The following is a 23,320-nucleotide window of genomic DNA, read 5'->3' as shown; positions in this document are numbered from 1 at the left end:
CCACACACCAACTCTTCCTTCCTCCCTCCCTCCCCACACACCTCTTCCTCCCTCCCTCCCCACACACCACCTCTTCCTCCCTCCCTCCCTCCCCACACACCACCTCTTCCTCCCTCCCTCCCCACACACCTCTTCCTCCCTCCCTCCCCACACACCTCTTCCTCCCTCCCTCCCCACACACCTCTTCCTCCCTCCCTCCCTCCACACCGCGGCTTCCTCCCTCCCTCCCCACACACCACCTCTTCCTCCCTCCCTCCCCACACACCTCTTCCTCCCTCCCTCCCTCCCCCCACACACCACCTCTTCCTCCCGCCCTCCCCACACACCACCTCTTCCTCCCTCCCTCCCTCCCCACACACCACCTCTTCCCCCCTCCCTCCCTCCCTCCCCACCATGACAGAACACGGAGTCACTCAGATCAATTTGCAACACATTCATTTTATTATCATCAGAATGGCAAGCACCCCGCTGGTGAGATCTCTGAGGTCTGGCGGCTGGGCCTGAACTTAGTCGCTGCTCTCGCAGACAGGGGAGTACTCGGCCATCCGCACACTCGGTGGTTCTTCCAGCTCGGTCTCCTGACTCAGTGGTTCCTCCAGCTCGGTCTCCTGACTCAGTGGTTCCTCCAGCTCGGTCTCCTGACTCAGTGGTTCCTCCAGCTCGGTCTCCTGACTCAGTGGTTCCTCCAGCTCGGTCTCCTGACTCAGTGGTTCCTCCAGCTCGGTCTCCTGACTCAGTGGTTCCTCCAGCTCGGTCTCCTGACTCAGTGGTTCCTCCAGCTCGGTCTCCTGACTCAGTGGTTCCTCCAGCTCGGTCTCCTGACTCAGTGGTTCCTCCAGCTCGGTCTCCTGACTCAGTGGGTCGTGCTGGCTCCCCTCGCTCACTGGCTCCTCCGGCGGCAGCTCGTGCTGAGGCAGCTCCTGGCTGGGCTGGTCGCTGGGGCCGGGTGCCGCTGGCCCGCTCTCCGCCTCAGGTGCCGTCACGGCCGCCATCTTTGTCGCGGCCGCCATCTTTGTCGCGGCCGCCATCTTTGTCGCGGCCGCCATCTTTGTCGCGGCCGCCATCTTTGTCGCAGCCGCCATCTTTGTCGCAGCCCCTTTCTTCCTGCCTCTCCCTCCACGAGCTGCTTTTCCCTTCTTGGCCACCTTGGTAGTCTGGAAGGACAACAGGGAGATCACAGAAGGGCTGTGGTTTAGGGACGAGGATGGAGGAGGCTGGGAACAGGGACGTGTCCTCAGAAGCGGTGGGGGCCGGGTTGGGGGGTTGTGCCAAGTGAGGACAGGAGAGGCTTCTTGTGAGGAAGGAGGCGAGGGGAAGACGAGGAGGAGCTTGGGAGGGTCACTCACCTTCTTCTTCGGGCCACTGGGGCTCAGCTGAGAGGAGGACTTCCTCTTTCCCGTCTCCTCAGCCTTGGCCGGAGGTCCCGAGGCGCTCGGCTTCGGACTCATCTTCCGCAGCTCAACGTCTCGCAACGGTCGACTAACTCCAGGCTGCCTGGCCTCCCTGTATACACCCCTCTCGCGATCCCAGGACGAGACAATCTCACCCCTGAGCTGTGATTGGTCAACACTCCACTACCCAGCCAATGGTAGCCCTGGGCGGGAAGGAAGGCCTTATACGTCACAAAGCACCATCAGGACATGGCGGATGAAGTCGGGGGCGGTGGGGGGGTGACATCTCATGAGGAAGGCAGGGTGCTCTAGTTGGAGAAACGGAGATTTGGGTTAGCACCCCTAAAGATAATTCCCAAACTGACATGTCGCCCCTCCTAAACTCCCCATGTTCAATTTTGGCAGATGACGTGGCACGGGAGGATATTTCTGCCATATGTTTCCCCCGGACCTCCCATTCAGTGGTACATTCTGTTCCTCCACACCTGCCGTCTTTACCCAGTTTCTGTATGACCTACCTAAAATCCCTCCATGCTAACTAGGATAGACGGAGGGCTATATGAAGACGTCAATTGACCAGGCACAGTGGCTCACGCTTGTAATCCCAGAACTTTGGGAGACCAAGGTGGGTGGATCACCTGAGGTCGGCAGTTTGAGATCAGCCTGACCTACATGGAGAAAACCCATCTCTACGAAAAATACAAAATTAGTCAGGCATGGTGGCGCATGCCCATAATCCCAGCTACTCAGGAGGCTGAGGCAGGAGAATCGCTGGAACCCGGGAGGCAGAGGTTGCAGTGAGCCAATATAGCGCCATTGCACTCAAGCCTGGGCAAGAAGAGCAAAACTCTGCCTCAAAAAAAAAAAAAAAAAAGCCGTCAATCAATCATCCCTCTCTCCTACAAATTCCTCTGCTGCACCTTGAGGACCATTCACTTCTTGGATGCAATCAAAGAACTTTTCCATCTCACTTCCTTCTCCCAGTGTCCACATAGTGCCCCTCAATGTTTCATTCTCATGGTTTAAAGCACTGGCTTCAGGCGGTGAAGATCAGCAAAGACACTCGCTCAGCTGGGTATTTGTATCAGGCTGGGTTCCTCAGAGAAGGAGAAACTAAGCCAACAGGATATTTGTGTGTGTGTGTGTGTGTGTGTGTGTGTGTAATATATGTCATAAACATCTATTTACTATTGTATGGTATTTATTTATGAATAATATTATATACGATATGCTTTACTGTAAGCAATTGGCTCACACATTCATACATTGTGGGGGTCTAGGAAGCTGAAATATGTAGGGCAAGTGAGCAGCCTGGAAACTAAAAGCTTCTGCACAGTCAAAAATCAACAAAATGAAAAGGCACGCTATGGTTTGGGAGAAACTATTGTGAACCATATATCTAATAACAAGTTAATATCCAAAATATATAAAGAACTCATACAGCTCAATAGCAAAAAAAAAAAATAGTCTGGTTTACAAATAGGTAAAGGACTTCAATAGACATTTCTCGAAAGAAAACCCACAACTGGCTGACAGGTTTATGAAAATGTGCTCAACATAATTAATAATCAGAGAATGCAAATGAACCACAATGAACTATCACCTCACACCTGTTAGGACGGGTATTATCAAAAAGTCAAGAGATAAAAAGTAATGATGGCAAAGGTGTGGAGAAAATGAAGCCCTTTTAGGGTGTGCAGAAAAGGGGACCCTTACAGGGCAGAAATGTTATTGGTACATTATCAAAAACAGTATAATGGTTCCTTGGAAAATCAAAATAGAACTACCATATGACCCAAAAGTTCATCTGTTGAGTATGTACCACCCCCCAAAATGAAATCCACATCTCATAGAGATAGCTCCAGTACTAATTCTAACTCATTAATCACACAGGAAATAAGAGTTTCTATTTGAAAACACTGGTTTTTTTTTTTTCACCATCCTGGTGTCAAATACTTATCCTAGTCTAGTCATCTCTTCCTAGTTCTTGATTTGTAGTAACCTAGGTACTACTACACATTAACAGAACTAACTCATTATTCCAACAAGAAATGAGAAATGTTGAGAAGAATGAAATTTTATACTTGTCTTTAACCAGTTATTCTAGTTTTATGGAGGATTCTGTATTTAACTCTTACCCAGGTAACTCTAGTTACCGTATCCATAGTACCTAGTCAACAATCCAAAAAAAATAACACAGAGTTGACTAGAATGGTTACTAAACTTTCTATGTTCAACCAGTTTTCCTGCTAATTGCTAGTTGTTTATTCAACTGTTCGCCTAAGTACCACTAAATGTCTAGTTTTATGTCACTAAGACATAAGAAAAAATATGACAAAGAATATGTTTATTCCAGGTACTGGCTTCATCTAGTTATCTCTAGCCCAGGAGGAAAAAGTGATTTTATGGGCCAGACCCAGGGTCCCTGTGTTGTGTGCAGCCTAGGGACTTGGTGCCCTGTGTCCCAGCCACTCCAGCTGTGGCTGAAAGGAGCCAACGTACAGCTTGGGCTGTGGCTTCAGAGGGCGGAAGCTCCAAGCCTTGGCAGCTTCCACGTGGTGTTGTGCCTGCAGGTGCACAGAAGTCAAGAATTGAGGTTTTGAAAGCTTCACTAGATTTCAAAAGATGTATGGAAATGCCTGGATGCCCAGGTAAATGTTTGCTGCAGGGATGGGACCCTCATGGAGAACCTCTGCTAGGGTAGTGTGGAAGGGAAATGTCAGGTTGGGGCCCCCACACAGAGTTCCTACTAGGGCACTGCCTAGTGGAGCTGTAAGAAGAAGGCCATCATCCTCCAGACCCCATCATGGTAGATCCACTGACAGTTTGCACCGTGGGCCTGGAAAAGCTGCAGACACTCAACGCCAGCCCATGAAAGCCAGGAGGGAGGCTGTACCCTGCAAAGTCACAGGGACGGAGCCACCCAAGACCATGGGAACCCACCTCTTGCATCAGCGTGACCTGGATGTGAGACCTGGAGTCAAAGGAGATCATTTTGGAGCTTTAAAATTTGACTGCCCCGCTGGATTTTGGACTTGCATGGGCACTGTAACCCCTTTGTTTTGGCCAATTGCTCCCACTTGGAATGGCTGTATTTACCCAATGCCTGTACCCCCATTGTATCTAGGAAGTAACTAGCTCACTTTTGATTTTACAGGCTCATAGGCAGGAGGGACTTGCCTTGTCTCAGATGAGACTTTGGACTGTGTACTTTTTGGTTAATGCCGAAATGAGTTAAGACTTTGTGGGGCTGTTGGGAAGGCATGATTTTTTTGAAATGTGAGGTTTTGGAGGGGCTAGGGGTGGAATGATATGGTTTGGCTGTGTCCCCACCCAAACCTCAACTTGAATTGTATCTCCCAGAATTCTCACATGTTGTGGGAGGAACCCAGGGGGAGGTAATAGAATCATGGGGGCCGGTCTTTCCCTTGCTATTCTTATGATAGTGAATAAGTCTCATGAGATCTGACATGAGATCCAGGGTTTCTGCTTTTGCTTCTCCTCATTTTTCTCTTGCCATTGCCATGTAAGAAGTGCCTTTCACTTCTCACCATGATTCTGAGGCTTCCCCAGCCTTGTGGAACTATAAGTCCAATTAAACCTCTTTTTCTTCCCAGTCTCAGGCATATCTTTATCAGCAGCATGAAGGCAAACTAATATAATACCACAGGCACTTCATGGGAGTATTGAATGGAATTGGACAAATATGTCCAGGGTCCTCCAAGCTAACTGCTAGGTCATTACTAGAGTGAAGGTCTTTCCTCATTCAAACACAAACACAGGCCAGCAGCATCACACTGACTGACTCGAGAGAGAGAATAGACAGAGACATCCCTGCTCTTTTACTCAGGTCCCAGAACAATCAATTCCACCACTGGGAAAAATTAAAGTGGGTGTTTGTTTTCTGTAGGTGCTGGTGCTTTTTTTTTTTTTTTTTTTTTTTTTTTTTGCATTGCACTGCAGCTTTTTAAAAATTATCACCTCTTTCCCCCTTCTCCTTCTCTTCCTCTCCCGTACCTCCTCTTCCCTCACCTTCTTCTTCACCTTCTCTCTGTGTCACTCTTTCTATGTATGGTGGCAGACAAACATAAGAGAGTATAATGAGGGGCATATATAGATCTATCTATCTATCTATCTATCTATCTATCTATCTGTCTATCTATCAATCTATCCTTAAAGATATATATATCTCTAAAAACTTAATTAATATATAGATGGTACCAATAGCCTTTATGTGTCAATATTGTATTTTTGATCATTTACTCATGAACTGAAATGGGTTAAAAACATGACTCTTAAAATCTGTAGAATACTCTCTTTCATGCAGGGTCCATGATGTACCTACCTATTTGATATGGTTTGGCTCTGTGTCCCCACCCAAATTTCATCTTGAATTGTACTCCCATAATTCCCACATGTTGTGGGAGGGACCCGGTGGGAGATAATTTGAATCACGGGGGCGGTTTTCCCCATATTGTTCTTGTGGTAGTGAATAAGTCTCATAAGATCTGATGGTTTTATCAGGGGTTTCTGCTTTTACATCTTCCTCATTTTCTCTTGCTACTGCCATGTAAGAACTGCCTTTTGCCTCCCACTATGATTCTGAGGCCTCCCCAGCCATTTGGAACTGTAAGTCCAATTAAACCTCTTTTACTTCCCAGTCTCGAGTATGTCTTTATCAGCAGCATGAAAACAGACTAATACACTATTCTTCTACATGGAGTATATTGATCTTTTCCATTTTCTAAAATTAAGACACAATTGGGTTTAGGATACTTCTTTGACCTGACTGTGACCCTGCATGCTGGTTAGCCGGAGCCCGTGGTATGTGATTGTGAAAGAAAAGTTCTTAGTTTCATGTAGCAAGAACAAGAATTGACTTAATATCAGCTACTCAGAAAAATAAATGCATCAAATAACCATCCAACTGTGCATATGGAAGATGTCCAGAAAATCCATAAAATAATAATATTATCATTGTCACTGTGACCAAGATGGAAGAAATAAGACTGTTTTGTACCCAAATCAGACAGGTTATATAGTCTCACTTCAGTCCAAGTATGTTTTTTCAACATGATCGTTTTTCAATGCTGCATGACCATTTTTAAAGCAGCATTTACTCTGAATAAATTTGAAGACCTCTCATCATTTTAACCAGTTTTATATATGTTGACAACCTGGGTGAGAGTTGTCTATGATCAGGAGAAAGATTTGGTGGGTAAGAAAATCGCAAGGCATGTTCAGAAGGTGGAGAGGAGAAATTCAGATTCTGTGACCTGTTAGATCTGTTTTTAATCTATTTCTGAGTCATCTACAATTCTGATGATCTTTTGGTTGTTCCCCCAAATTCATCAAGTGAGGTCACCTTTTAATTATTGTTATCCACTGAACCAAATCGTTCAGAATAGAGTTTTTGCATTTATTTATGTTTTTCCTTTTGTGTCCTTTTTCTTCATAGGTCTAATGAGTCATTGAGCCCTATGATACTGCAATGTACGGATATCCGGCTCTCTTTTCACTGTATCATCTAGAAATGAAATACAATCCATGGCAGGAAGCCCAAAGAGGAGTTTGGCAGTTAGGCCTCCTTATGTCTCAGAATTGTGTCCTGAGAAACATAACTGAGAAAATGGCTTCTGGACACCCCAGGACACTTGAGATTCTCAAAGAGACAAGGCATAAACAGCCCCAACAAAAGACTTTCCTTCTCACTAATTTGATGTTTGTATCAGCTGAAAACCAAAAGACTGTGAGGCAACGCTCAAATGAAGACAAGGCAGAACATAAAACATAAAGAATAAATGAAGACAAAGTCCATCAGAAAACCCTGAAGAATTTGGTACTCCTGAGTGCTCATATTGAGTAGTTTGGGAAGCTTGAGTTGTAAATTTAGGTCAACATTTGTTGATGGCTATATATATATATATATATCCTTTACCTATGAACTCTTATGGGTTGAAAACATGACTCGGCCAGGAGTGGTGGCTCACGCCTGTAATCCTAGCAGTTTGGGAAGCAGAGGCGGGCGGATTGCCTGAGCTCAGGAGTTTGAGACCAGCCTGGGCAACATGGTGAAACCTTGTCTCTACTAAAATACAAAATATTAGCCAGGTGTGTTGGCACGTGCCTGTAATCCCAGGTACTCGGAAGACTGAGGCAGGAGAATAGCCTGAATCCAGGAGCGGAGGTTGCAGTGAGCCGAGATTGTGCCACTGCACTTCAGCCTGGGTAACGGAGTGAGACTCTGTTCAAAGCCAACAACAACAACAACAAAAACATAACTCTTAAAAGGTGTATAATTCTGTCTTCATTATTTACCTACATAGATATACTTTTTGCTGATAAGAGAAAACATACACATTTATTCCTAGGGGTGAATCTCTTCCTTCCCCTGATCCCCTGCTACTTCTCGAATTAAAATTCAAGGAATATTGTGTGGGCTTTTATGAGTGACAGTAGATGCAATGTGCAATAATTCATTTGCAAAATTATAAAAACACTACCCAAATCGACATCTGTGTGATACGTTCTCTAGAGAAGACAAGGATATAACATCAAATTGCCTCTCAATGAGTGTATTCGCGAAGGCCCAAGAAGTGTGTATCTGTAATGCCCTGATAAACTGTTGACTTCAAAAGGACTGTGTGCAGTTTGCTCTCAAGCATCAACTATCTGAAGTACAGCACTTGGCCTTTTTCAGAGTCTCCAGATATTTATATCGATCCAAGAACCACATTTACTTTGCAACAATAGTCCTGAATCTTGCTGCTGTTTTGGGACCTTTCCCTATCTGGTATTTGGGAAAGCAGTTTGCCAGGGAGGAAGGAGAATGACAGAGTAGACATTGAGTACCTCTCTCTGTTTTCATATCCCCTATCGAGAGGCTCAATATAAAGAGTTAGAGGGGTGACTTATTCCTGACAACTGCATATGATTGCAGGAGGGCCTTCCTTCCTTCCTCTGAGGCTACCCTACCTTATTCCATTTGATAGTCTCTGTCAGTGCCAGAAGATTAATGACAGTCACCCAAAAGCTTCCCCTGTCTCTGAACGCAGAACATAATTAGTACATTATCATCATCATCATCTTCATCATCATCATCAGATAAGAGTTTCTGGTACCATCAGCAGCATAGCAATACATCCTTGTCCTTTTCTGATACACTGAAAAAATCAAAATGAAATGATTCATACCTCACACTCCATTTCAGCATGGCCACTGGAGCCCACATAGCATTAACCTCAAGAACAATGACAGAAATGTCCTTATGCAAAGCACATCTCACTCTCTGTAACAGTTCAAACTCCATAAATGTCAGCAAACTGCCTTCTGGGAAGAATGGATAAAAAAGGCTAAATTGCTACAAATCTATGCCCCCAAAAGAGGCAATAGGAAATCATTTTACAATAGCCGAGTGCACAAAATATAATACTGTAAAATACGGAGCTGGAAATCATAAATTGGAAATAAAAATGGGGACCTCAACCCCTGCAGAAAGTGAGATAATCAACTACTATATAATGACTAAGAAAAAAGGGGAGAAGAACTACAATTTACAATAATAATAACCATTATTCTGAAGTGAAGTTGGAAAGATAATCTTTACAATATGGAGAGAAAGATGGAATTAAACCGATGTTACAAAATGATTTGTTCATATCTGAAGAGGCAGTGTGAGTGAATCATGTTTACACAAACACTTTATTTTCCCATGTCAATAGAGCTATTGCATATGAATTTTCAATTTCATTCATTTGTTCAAAACGTGATTTTATAATTTTAAACAAAGAGGCAATTTTAGCAAAGCAGGATATGAAACATGTCTAGGATAAGTACCCTTTTTGAGAAAGACCTCAGGCTTGGTCCTATTCAATAATGATGTTTTAGACTCATGGTCTCTCATGAATGACTCTTTGTAGGGGGTAGGGAGATGGATGATCATTCAAGTTAAAATTGTTAGCTCTGATACTGGCAATAATTTCGGGTTGGGTTTTGTAATATGTTCCATCATTTATATCGTTTACTTCTTTTGGAAGAGCATTTTCCTCGATAATCTACTCACACCCTGCATCTCATCCAGCAGCAAGTTTTCTTCTGTGTCTTACAAATGTGCTATGAATCTGATGGCTTTGACCCATGTCTGCTTTCACCTCTTGTCTGAGCTCCCAGGTCGTTCTGCTTTTCTCACATTACCCCTTCACACCACCTTCCACTTGGTAACCGGAATGGTCCTATAAAATTGTAAATCAGGCCTTCTTACTGAGAGGCTACTAACCTGTCCATCGCTCTCCATCCAAATGTAATTAAACCCATCTTTTCCCCATGGCACATCACTTTTATCTCTTTGAGTTTTCCTCTTACAACTCTCTCTCCTCCTGTTCATTATGCCGTGAACACACCACACCTTTCTAGAACCTTTATCTCAGCACCTTGCCAGTTCTTAGTTGCACTGCCAGAAATACATACTCCTCACATTTATTTTTCATGGTAGGTTCCTTCTCGCCACTCAATTTTCAGCTCACTTGCTGCATCCACCAACTTATGCCGCTGTACCTGCCCCCAACTTACCCGTTGGCCTGTTACTCTCTCCTTTTCTTCATAGAGGCTCATCTCATCCAATGTCATCTTCTGTTCCATTATCTTCTTTCATTTTCTTCATTGTTCCTAATTTTAACCAATAACAGCTGTTTTTTTGTGTTATGTACCATCTGTCTCACACCAATTTAAGTATCAGCTCCAGAAGACAAAAAGCCTTGTTGTTTTATTATTCTCTTTTTAGCACCTAAAACCACTCAGAACCCAGAATGCAATCTTTAAGTGTTTGCTGAGTTAATGAATGACTCCATTCCTTGGTGTTTTCAGGAAACAGGACAATAGACAGGCAGCCAAGCTAGGATCTGGGAGTTGATGCCCTGAAGTTGCTCCAGTGTTATCTGTCCCTTCCTGGCATTGCTATTAGAGGCTTCTCTGAAGTGGCTACTGCGGCCAGCAGCACACTCCCCAGGCCCTTCAGGCTGGCCCCAGCTAACTTGCTAGCAGTTCCCATTAGCCATCCTGAGCCAGCACCAACATTTACTCACTCACCACTCAGAATCTGTGAGTGGTCATTTATTTGCTTTTTTTTTTTTTTTTTTTTTTTTTAACCCAGTCCTCTGTGAAGCAATGACTATGGCCATGTGGATGAGATAACAACAGCAAAGGTGATGCCTCCATGAAGACACATCAAATACTGCATTGCCCAAGTGTGGCTATCAAGAAATAGTTCTGGCGAGCTGCAAGGCCTCTCTTCTTTCTTTTCAATGTTGCCAGGAGGATGGCGTCCTTGGTGGTGGTAGGTATGACTCTTGGTACCTGGTGGTATGTGTGAGTGAAGGTGTGTGTGAGTGTGTGTATGACCCTGTCTGTGTATGCATGTGAGTGAATTTGTGTGAGTCCGTGCATGACTCTGTGTGTGTGGGTGGGAGGAGGGCTTTGCTGCTGATGGAAGAGAGCCTGAGAGCACACGGGACAGGTAGGTGAACTGCACTTTCATTCCTGCTTGCCACTCAAGCATTTCTCTCCTTCATATGGGAGCTAACAGGACACTTTGTTACTGATCGGAGATGGTTCACAAGTGAAAAATTGGTTTCCCCCCAAAAAATGTTTATAGTCATGCACTGATTAATGATGAGGATACATTCTGAGAAATGTGAGACTGGGCAATTTTGTCATTGTACAAACATTACAGAGTGTGCTTGCACAAACCTAGATGGTACAGTCGATTACTCACCTAGGCTATGTGGTATAGCCTAATGCTCCTAGGCTACAAACCTGAACAGCATGGTACTGTACTGAATACTGAAGGCAATTATCACACAATGGTATTTTCATATCTAAACATAGAAAAAGTAATGTGTTGTGCTACAATATTAGTAGATGATAGAATATTTTCAGCTCCCTTATAATCTTATAGGACTACCATTTTATATGTGGTCCATCATTGATCAAAATGCCATTATGCTGTGCATGACTATACTTTTGTTTTTCGTTTCATTCATAACAATACAACACCAACAATTATAATGATAAATATCTATTTTCTGCTTACTTTTGCCAAGCACTTTTCTAGGAAGGTTACACATGTTAATTTACTTAATTCTCGTAGCACCCATGGATTAGGTATTTTTCTCATCATTACTGTTTTGTCGATGGAACAATGGAAGAACAAAAGTAATTTTGCAACGTGTACATTGGCAAAATTGATATGTGTGGAAATATGACTTGCAGGACTGATTTTATAGCACACACTTTGGGATAAACCTTTGTCTCCCCACAGTTATAGAGAAAGAAGAAGAGCACTTGATATGAGTTAAATGGCATAAATGGCCGTTGACCTAGCTGACAAAAAGAACAACTCTTGCCCCTTATTAGGGTATGACTTTCAGCCTCTCTAACGCTCAATTTTCTCACTATAAAATGAGATTAGCACCTGCCTCACATTGAGGAAATTTAATGGGCAAATGTATGTGGGAAGACATTTTAAACTGCAAGCACTATATTAACATGATATATTTAAGGCACACCGTCAACCAACAATTGCCTGGGTCCTTTAGCTATTTCCATGTAATTCACCAGTGTAGGTTTGTAGAGGAATATGACAATTGAAGAGCACCTTAACTCCAGGCCACTGTAATGACATTCATCAAGAAGCTACCTAATGTGCTATTTTAGGTCATAAAAACTACACTATATTGTATCACAGGGTGTTCCAGAATTCTCTGATCGTCATCTCTAAAGATACACTCATGCAACTACACGTAATGGAAACGTTTCCTTCCACTCCTGTCCCTTCAATTATGATAATGTCCTCTGTAAACTTCTCCTGCATATATTAGCTAATATATTTTCTAATATCCATTTCAGCCCCTTGGAGAAACTCCTCTTAGGATCCTTTCAAGCATCCTAAGCCTCTGAGACTTCTTGGCTTCTTGTATTTCATTTGATGCATTGTTCCTCCTTTATAATTTTTAATTTTCTTCGCCTAGACACTGCCTTCACATAATCATCTTTCATGTTTCTGAATACTCCTTCCATTCTGATGGTTCTTCTTTCTCTTACCTCAGTAACTATGGACCTCCTTAACACTTTGACCTAAGGAGCTCACTTATCCACTCTTGCATGTCTCTTTTCAGAGATCTAATTAGTTTTTATGATGTGCTGTGGGTGGTTCTAGGCAAAATTACATCAGTGACATTTTACATCTTCTCCCTCACCTCTCTGCCTTTCCTCAGTGTTGCCCAATTGCCTGTTTCTCTGATGCTCTTGTAAAGTTCCAAGTGTCTCAGGGCCCCCTTCCTGTACAACATGCAGGATTTTCTGGTAATTTTTGGTCGAATTCCATCATCAAATCTTAGCAGTTCTGAGCTTACTGCATTGTCAGGGGGTAACAACCAAACTAACGAAATCAAGGTTTTACAACATTTTTATTTTGACCAAGCTTGCTCCTGCCTACATTTAAAGAAGTAGATAAATTCTGAACAAGAGAAGAAAGAGAGTGAGAAGAAGGAGCGGAAGGAGCATAAAGAGAAGGAGAAGGAGAAGGAAGAGGCAGAACTAAGTAGAAATCTGGGAGGGTTTTGTTAGCTTCAGGTTGCATCACAGGGATAGATGCTAAATCACTTAGAGCACTTAAGAGATTGCCTTGAATGTTTATAACAGGGTAGAAAGTTCTTGTCCAGGAGGAGATCCAAAGTCTCACCAGGCATAAGACCTGGTACCAGAGGTTTTGTCTAATCTAATCTTTCTTTGAAGGGACTACTCTGATTTATTTGTATGTTTTAATAACTTCAAAAAAATGTAATGAGCATTTCTTTTTCATTTTATGCCTCGCCCCTACTTTTTTCTTTCTTTCTTTCTTTTTTCTTTTTTTTTTTTTTTTGAGACAGAGTATTGCTCTGTTGCCAAGGCTAGAGTTCAGTGGCACGATCATAGCTCACTGCAGCCTTGGACTCCTGGGCTCAAGTGATCCTTCCACCTCAGCCTCCTGAGTATGTGGGACCACAGGTGTGCATCACCATGACTGATTAACTTTTTAAGTTTTTTGGAGAGATGGGTTCTCCCTATGTGGCCCAGGCTCATCTCAAACTCCTGGGCTCAAGCAATTTGCCCACCTCAGCCTCCCAAAGTGCTGGGATTACAGTCATGAGCCACCATGCCCAGCCTTCTTCCCTCTTTTGCACACTATGAACCATTTATTAATCCATCCATCCATCCATCCATCCATCCATCCATCCATCCATCCATCATTCTATATATTCACTTAACCTCATTCATTTGTTTAATACATATTAATCGAGTACTTTTTCAGGCCAGATACTGTGCCATGTTGCAGAAACAGACCCAGTCCTTACTTACTGTTTAGCAGGAGAGAAAGGCATCGCATTCAGATGTTCCAATAAACCCAGAGGTATTCACATAGAACCCGAATAACACTTTATAACCTCTACTCCCCTGTTCACTTCACCTCTGCACACAAAACAAAGTTCTCAGTAACAATCCATTGCCCTTTCATCCAGCATTGCTCTCTCTCTCACTAAGAAAGTTGTCACAATAGTAAAGTGAAGTCGTGGGCACAGGAAAGGAAACAGATAATTCATTTATTGTCAATCATAAGTAGAGCCTGGCAAAGTGGTCTCCTTGCTGAACAGGCTTTAAAGGCAACATCGACCCCCATTTTCACCTAAAACCATGTAAAAAGCTGCAGTCCTACCCTGACCCCTGAACCAACTCTGGCAGGGTCCAAACTAATATCCCAATGTCTAGGACACCCTTGGGGGCTCAAGCCTCATGTCCACAGCAGCCTTCAATCTGCAACTTTGCATTTAGCAATTGACTTGGTTTGCCCACAGACATCCTGATGTCCATACCAAAAATATTAGGCTGATGGTTTGTATGCTTTATTTACAAACCACCCCGTGTTCCTTCAGCCAGGGCACACTGACCTCCTGGCAGTCCCATCCACCAGAAAACACCCTCAGTTTTGTGTTTTCCCTGTTCCTTCTGCAGTACATATATATAGTCCATAAACTGACATTGGAATTCCTAGTCTACTTTGCATGTAAATTCTTGAACATCCAAAGTGGCTTTTTCATTTTATATGCAATGAATCAGTAATAAAAGCCAACTTCATTAATTCATTCACTGTATTCCTCCAGAGGGAAATGCAAGTAATAAAAATCATGTTAGGACAAGCATATTATGTGTACTTCTCTGCTCTGAGGTACTATGCTTTTATTTGATTTATGATGAGCCTCAGACTATACAAATAGATAAATAGTTCATAGGAATTAATTCTCTTGTTGGTAAAATATTATTTTATTAAGTTTTTTTGGATTTTAAACATTGTGCAGTTAACCAAAGGTGTATTAGACTTTTCCAAGTGGATGTTTTCTGTTTGATAAGTGAATTAAAGTTCAAAATATTAGATAACTTTAAAATACTTTTGAGTGCAAAAGTATTGAGTGCAAAATTTTATTGATTTAAATGCAAGTTTTTAAATGACTTATTATGTAGAAGGTCTTGCTCATTGAAATATCACCATCTAGCCATAAAAATTCTAGTTTTAAATGTTAAAAGAGAAGGTGGACTGTAGTATAAATTAATTTAATCCTTTAGAGTCCATACAAATGTTGGAAATAGCCTCCTGGTGGAACACAAATCTTTTAAAAAAATCACACACACACAGATATATATTTGTACTATATGTATGATTGTATGTACCGCATATATGTGTATACACATACTACTGAAAAAATCATATGTATGTATACATATTTGTACTATAGATATGATTTTTAGTTATATATGTACACACACGTTTGCATGCACACATAAATACACGTACATATGTAAACACAGATACTGCCACACCTACATATGGAAGCATTTGAACCACTGAACCTTGTACTATATACAGAATGCTATGTCACATTATTTATTTATTTTTGAGACAGAGGCTGGCTCTGTCACCCAGTCTGGAGTGCATTGGTGTGATCTTGGCTCAGTGCAACTTCTGCCTCCCAGGCTCAAGCGATTCTCCTGCCTCAGCCTCCCGAGTCGCTGGGATTACAGGCACATGCTACCACACCAGGCTAAATTTTGCATATTTGCTAGAGATGAGGATTTTGCCATGTTGCCCAGGCTGGTCTCGAACTCCTCGACTCAAGCGATCTGCCCACCTTGGCCTCCCAGAATGCTGGGATTACAGGTGTGAGCCACCATGCCTGGCCCTATGTCACATATATTTAAATATAATTTTATACAAATTGACAAATATTCAATATAAGCATATTAAATATGTTAATCCTCAAAATAGGTATTAGAATGAATTAATGAAAATATGGCCAGATTCCTTACTCTGGGGCAAAGAACAAATGTTCTAATGAGAAGAAGACAGGAGATAGGTCAATAGGGGGAGTTGTAACAACGCCTGGTCATGCACATCTGACAACGCTTGGTCATGCACATCTAACAGTATACGATTAAGAACCATGGATTATCTTTGACTTGGTATTTTCAACACAAGTCTTGAGTAGGAAAACAAATTGGGAAATGGTGTGCTATATTTTCTTCCCTATATTTCCAAAATAAAGCTCTTTATTCACATGCACTTTTTTTGCATTGCTTATGTTTCCATGGGTTAAAAAAAATGTTTTCATCGAACACTACTTGAGATATGATTAGGTAAAAAATTGCCTAGCAGTTTTTAGATAATCAGGAATAAAAAATAAACTCTTGAAACAAGCATTTGGATTCTTGTTCATTTTAAGCCTGCTGCCATTGATAAGCCACCATCTCAATTATGAAATGCATTTTTGGAACTCAGCAATGCTATCATAATATTAGAACATGTTATTAGACAGCACGTGGAAGGGTGGTGGATCATTTAAAAAAGCCAAATTAAAGTCTTTCTTGGTTGACGCATACAAGGAGCGCATGAAATACTCTTAATTTAAAAAGAAAGGAATTTAGAATAAAATAATCAAACAATGCTTCTAGAGTTAACCTGAACTTGTGGCAAAAGCAAGGTTTGGATTTGCATTTCTATTCTCCTGCTTCAACCAATTATTTCTTCCTATAGGATGTAGAAAGCAATACTGTCCCTAAACTGTCATGGAGAAGATTTCAGCAATTTTAATTGAGATAATATTTTTAAAGGTGTTAATACACAGTAGAAACTCAATCACTTTCTATTATTTTCTTGCATGAAAACTATGAATATCAACATTAGGTTTAGTATGCATATGATCTTCAAAGCCTCATTGGAGAGGGGCAATAGGGTTGTGCATATATATACTATCACTTTGATCTTCTTCTCCAAGGTGCAAACTGAGTCTGTGAGATTTTAAGAGATTTTTCTTGCATCCTCAGTGCTCCAACTTGGCCAGAACTCCTGGCCCCAAGATCTAATACTCACATCTCAGTGTTCTCCAGGAAAGACTAGAGCTTGGTAGTCCAGGCAGCCTAAGAAGTTCCTGCATAAAGTTAAGAAGTCCCCCACGGCTCAGTATCACAAAGATAAGATCCTGCCTGGTGTACTCAGAATCAAATATACCCTCCTCAATCTTATGTCAGCACTTTTAAAGTTGCAACTGACAGCCAATGGTATTCAAACTTTAAGATACCAAATAATCAGCCCAAGTGCTTGTTAATAATAAGATTGCCAGAAGTAGTCACTGGAAGCTTCCCTTTAAATAAGGTTGCCAGGTGATGCTGATGCCTATATCCTAAGGGCACCATCTTGAAAACCACAGAGAGGTAGCTGTCTATGGAGGATATCTGCCAACACCCAGAAGTACTTTTGGTTTAAAATTGATGTCTCTCACCGTTTGGATTCAACGAAGTCTTCTTTCTCTATTAAACAATTCTTTTGGTTAAAAAAGAGACCTATATATTGGTTAAAGAAAAATGATTTATGCCTACATATTTAGAGGCAGAGATTATATAGAAATATGCCATCAGTATAGAATATGTCCATTAATTGCATTAATTTCTGTAAATAACATTATTCCAGGTTTGATTCCCTAATCGCCTTATACAAAGTTGCCCACATTCTCCTTTTACTCTCTTTCAATCTGAAATACATAACTTTTTCTTCATTGCGTTTAACCGCATTTAAAGAAATAATCTTTTGAAATATAATTTTGCTTGATAATTCTCTGCCCCTCACTGCAATCGAATGTAAGTTATATAGTATTTATCGACTTTAGAGCAGTCTTTTAAAAATCAGAAAGGTTCAATGAATATTGAATAAATTTGAGGAAGGAAGGAGGGAGGGAAGGAAAGAAGGAAAGAAAGAAGGAAAGAAGAGAGAGAGAAAGAAAAGGAAAGAAAGAAAGAAAGAAAAAAAAAGGAGAAATAGCTGAGTTATATGGTCACTATGCTTAACTTTATGACAAATTTCCAGGACTTTTCCCAAGTTAGACTCCCACAAGTGGTGAGTAAGCATTCATATTTTTGACAACACTTGAAATTGTCAGAATTTTCCACTTAAACCAGACTAGTGGGTACAGAGTGGAGTTGCATTGTGATATAATTGACATTTCCCTGATAACTAATGATGTTGAGCAACATTCCGTGTCATTATTGGCCATTTACGTTTCTTCTTACGTAATGTGTCTTTTGCTATCTTTAATTGGCTTTTTTGATCTGTATTGTTGAGTTATCAGAGTTCTTTATATATATTGAATTCCATTACATTATTAGATTAGCATTGCTAATGTTTTCTTCCATTCTGTGTCTGACATTTTTTTGTGTATTTGTGTATTCCAGAGAAAAGTTTTAACATGGATGAAGTCTAGTTTATCAATTATTTACTTTTATAGTTTATAGTTTTATGTCTTATCCCTATGGCTGCTGATTTTTCTCTTATGATTTATTCCAGAAATGTTACTGTGTTAGCTTTTGTGTATAGGCCAATGAATTTATTTTGTGTTAATGTATTTGTAGCGAGATAAGGATTGAGTTCCCAATACACACACACAAAACAAACATGTCCTTTAAAAATACTACAAGAAATAACTCTACTTTGCTCATAAATTTTCTAAGCTTTATGTTCCCGTGCTGTGTGAGTATATAACTTCCACTTAAATACATGTGTATATGTGATAAATAAATTTGAAATGCATGAGTTCATCCTTTCAAGGAACAGCTCAAATGCTGCCCTCTTCATGTGGGTTCCTTTTTTATTGATGCAACCCTTCCCTGCCTGTCCAGGTAGCATCCACACATGGCAGTGCCTCTCCATTTCTCCTGTCCAACATCCAGATCACTCCCAAACCCTGCCAGTTGACCAAGCTCAACCACTTCTCACCAATTCTACAACCTTTGTCTTCCACCTGGACTACTGGGATGCGGTTAATTCTGCTTATTGGAGGTAGTTGTGCTCTAAGAGGTCATCGCAAACACTGAATATGGAACCATTTCTTCTTGGAAAATTCAGGGTTAGGTTCCCGTGAGCTCCAGTTTCATTTTCATCAACCAACCAATATATAACTTTGTTTTGGGTGTGTTTTCATACAAACATACTTTACTGGATATATATTGTTGATTCACTAACATTGAACTGACACCCAACTGCACCGTCATGCATGCATAAATGAGGCATATCTAAGACATGTATTTTCTCTGTAAGGCAGGCACATCACAACTGCCTTGTGTTTGGGAACACTAGGCAGCACTTCAGCACTGCATTTTTGGGCCATTGTAAACAGCAAAAGCTCCAACAAAAAGCACAAAAATACAAACAATATAGCCCTAGATAGACCACGAAAAGAATAGTTATTTACAGTATGAGAACTGAAACAAGAAGGCAGAGTGTCTCCTTACTCAACCTCAGCTGGGAATGTACTAGAATATTTCACTACTCTGCACATGTCCACAAAAGCACAGGGAGTATTCATTTGGGGGTTACAAATAAACTGTAGCAACTGGATGGATTTACAAATACAGAATCTGCAGATAATGAAGATCAACTGCAGTGTTCTAACTGGGTCTCCCTGTTCCGATTCTCACCCAAGCACCACTCAGCAGTCAAAGTGATTTATACTCAATCCACATGAATGATTACTAGACTCTTCTGCTTGACACCTGCCAGTAGCTTCCCGTAGCAATCAGGGTAATAAAATTGAAGGCCCTTTTACTACATCTGAATAAATGGTTTCAGACTCTGGCACACATGTGTCCCACAAAGACTCACCTGGGATATTTCTCCAAAAGATCTCCCTCTCATTACTTCCCCCTTGTTGGTTACGTTCTGACTTTCTGTTTCTCCAAGTCCCTCAAATGTCTTTGCATTTGCTCTTTCCCCATTCTCTCCTCATGTATTGCCACGGCCAACCACCTTTCTCCATAAGATCTCAGCTTAAATGCCATCTTATTAAAGAAAAATTCGACCATAGTCTATTATCAGGGAAGAAATATACTTTTTCTCATCCTCCATAAGCTTAGTTGGGATGAACTCCTGTAACAAAAGGCAAGTCAACAGAAGGAAAAAGGAAGCTGATTCGCCTGTGCTGTTCACATCATACAGGAGAAATCTCAGTGAAAGGTAGCTCAAGGCAGTGAAAGGTAGCTCAAGGCAGTGGATTAGAACTCTGGCTTACAGGATATATTCCACCAAGAACAATGCATGTGTAGAGAAATGGTAAGACAAAGGAAAGTGGTTTCAGCTTCCAAGGGACAGAAATGGTGGGAAGGTAAATATATTCTAAGAAACTTAATGGAGTAAGTTTTGTTTGCAGATCTCTCTGATGCCATCTCTGGGCTGATAAGAGTTTAGAGTCATCTCCAGTAAAGGAGAATCTATATTTTGCCTTTAGGCAGAAAAGCAGGAGGTCAGGGCCAGCATTTCCTTCATTTTCTGCTTTCTAATTACTTTTGGCTCATAAATAATTTCTATGTTAAAGAGGCATCTTTTGTGGGACAGATCCTGGTTTCCCTCACTGTCTATGGTCACAATTCCTCTCAACTCTGTGCCCTGGCTGTGTTCTGCACTTTTCTTGATCTGAAAGGGTCTTGTGCGTTTGCTTGTCTACTGGTTATTGATGTGCACAGCGATATAGAATTTCTGATAGCAGGATCCTTGACTACTTTCATCCCTGCTGCATTAATAGCATGAAGAGCAATGTTCCTGGGACTCAGTAGCATGCCTTACACATGCATTGAATGAATAACTTGCAGAGTACTCCTGTGTACTATTTTTATGGTACTAATTTATGTATTTGTCCCCATTTTCTCCCATTATAATGTAAGCTCCTGAATAGCAGCAGTGACTTAGGCTCTGGCTTCACAAGAAGATATTTCTTAATAAATATCCCCTCCTTACTGTGTAATGTGGGGACGGCAGGATATGGGTAGCAATGAAGCCACACATTTGAATAGCTTTGGTATGTTATAAGCTAAAAATAAGTTTATCAAATAAATGGTTTCAGATTCTGGCACACAAGTGTTTTAGTTGTGTTTTGCTTCATAACAAATGCTACTTAGTGGCTGAAATCAACAGCAGTCTTTTTTTTCCCTACAAATCTGCAATTTGGGCAGGTCTCCGTGGGCACAGCTTGTCTCTGTTCCATGCGACAGCTGGCTTGCTGGAAGGATAGCTGGGGGCTCCATCATCACGAGTCTGACGACTCACATGTCTGGGGATTTTGTTGCCTGTCCCTGAGACTTCAGCTGAGGCTGCTGGCAGGGGACTTGATGTGGGACCTATCTATATGGCTGCTTGGCTTCTCCAAAGCATGGTGCCTGCATCCCTAGGGGAGAATGCCACAAACACTGGGAAGAAGCCGTATGATCTTTGAGTACCTCGTGTTGGGAGACTTTCAGCATCACTTCCTTCTTAGACACATTGTAGGTACACCCAGAATCCAGGGAAGGAAGCATTAACCCTACCTACTCATGGGAGGGCCATCAAAGACATTACACCTCCATGTATAGCAAGACAGTTCGTGTCCATCTATCACATTCGAATGGATCGAATCTGGGGCAAAATGGTGTTACATGAATGCCTTTATTCTTTCATTTGCTCCTCCATAGTACGCATGTGAGCATGTGTATGCATGTATGTGTGTGCATATGTGCGTGTGTTTCACTCATGGAAGCAGCAGGGAGCAGAGAAAATAATTTTTTTAAAAAAATTGAATTCCCTTGGACCAATGAGTTTTTTATAGCAAAGTGGAGGAGTAAAATGTAATTAATTGCAGAATCGAATCTCAAAATAGAATAGAGCCCCAATAAGTAATAAATTTTCCCCAAGTCAGTTTTCTAGAAAAGTATACCAAAACATTGGTCATTGTAAGCAGTTCCCAGTGATTATTTTTGATATTCAAATCTGTAATTACAAGCCAAATACTGCCAGTTCCAGCAACTCCCTTGCCCTTTTGCTATTATGTCCACAGTGGAACAGAATGCCAATGGGATTGCATCCTTTTGCTCCCATCTCAATAGGAGACATTGATCTATTTTAGTAAACTTTGTGTGTGTGTGTGTGTGTGTAGCTCATAATACTCACCCTTTGATGTCTATCTCTTCCCCATCTGTATTGCAAATTGCCTTAGGCATTCTTTCAATGAATACTTCTGAGCTACTCTGTGTCAGGAACTATATCAGGGTTTGGAGATACTGAGATATTAGCCATGGTATCTACCCTCAGGTGCTTCCCAGTGCAGTAGATAAGAGAGACAACTGACTCCAAATCTTATAGTCCATTTTGAAAGGAAGATAACATTTTGTAAAACTCCCAAGGAGTTTAACTAACTTAATAGTGTCAGTTCCTTCACGGGGTCTGCATACATGCTATGAAACCTCAGAAGCTCACTCAGACTTAAAATAGCCCAGTCAGTGTGAAACTTTTAAGGCAGATTATTCCCTCTCAAAGTGGAATCATTACAATTCATATGTGGATATACAAATAGGTATTTATAGTGCATATATAAATGCCAATGTAGAATAATCAAAACTCAACAAATATACATTGATATACATTTATGTATATATAATAAAACACGTGAAGAAATTGGTAGAATTGGCCAATGTCTATTCTCCTAACACTCTCTTCTTGTCAGAGAAGAATGTATTACATCTGCAGGTGAATGTTTCCATGAAAATTTAGGTGGATGGGTATTTGGCTAAAGTTTAGGAGCTCTTATGCTGTTATGCTTTGATAAACCACCACCAAACTTCTAAATGAGCAGCCACCTTACTCACTAATTGAATATTTTAACTTTTTTTCCTGTAGAGCTAGTGTTTCATTATATTTTCCATTTTCTGCCTTGCTTTTCATGCATTTAAAGTGCTGGAGCAGCTGTTTATTTGGAAAGGTTCCATTACGGCCATAATAATCTCCAACTAATTGCACATCAAATATTTATTTCTTGCACATTAAATTAATGAAGCAGTTTCAACAAGAGAAAAATTGGATCAGGATGGCAAACAGTGCCTATAAATTCATGAAAGATTCCCAGTTCTTTTTTGGCAGGATTCCTTTAATACAGATTAACAGTTTTTAAATGGAATATTTTTCTGCTATCTAGTTGTGACTTTGAACATATCCAAGCTTTACTGTGTAAAGTGCTTTTCTCGATTTGCTCTGGATATATCATATTATAATTTTCAGAAATAAAAGCTAAATCAAACTATCAATTTTTAAATAAATTATTTGCATCTTTTTTTGCCTTAGATTTTATATAAATTTTTCCTGATTTCACTTTTTTTTTTTTTTTTTTGGAGACAGAGTCTCACTCTGTTGCTCAGGCACGAGTGCAATGGCACGATCTCGGCTCACTGCGACCTCCGCCTCCTGGGTTCAAGGGATTCTTATGCCTCAGCCTCCTGAGTAGCTAGAACTACAGGCACATGGCACCACACCTGGCTAATTTTTGTATTTTTAGTAG

The 23,320-nt window shown here is 41.1% G+C and overlaps 1 protein-coding gene across 1 annotated transcript; it reads right to left on the bottom strand.

The window, feature by feature from the left end:
• Positions 1-419: 419 nt before the first annotated feature.
• On the bottom strand, positions 420-1,571 carry LOC115932241 (variable charge X-linked-like). The gene is made up of 2 exons (NM_001427443.1): positions 1,347-1,571; positions 420-1,154 (listed from the first exon to the last, which is right to left on the bottom strand). The coding sequence occupies exons 1-2, from the start codon at positions 1,446-1,448 to the stop codon at positions 507-509; spliced, it is 750 nt and encodes a 249-aa protein (NP_001414372.1). The 5' UTR covers positions 1,449-1,571; the 3' UTR covers positions 420-506.
• Positions 1,572-23,320: the final 21,749 nt, after the last annotated feature.

The sequence above is a fragment of the Gorilla gorilla genome, chromosome X, assembly GCF_029281585.2.
Source record: "Gorilla gorilla gorilla isolate KB3781 chromosome X, NHGRI_mGorGor1-v2.1_pri, whole genome shotgun sequence".
Classification (NCBI taxonomy): Eukaryota; Metazoa; Chordata; class Mammalia; order Primates; family Hominidae; genus Gorilla; species Gorilla gorilla.
Note: the sequence above shows the minus strand (reverse complement) of the source record. Positions and strands in the feature narration are given on the sequence as shown.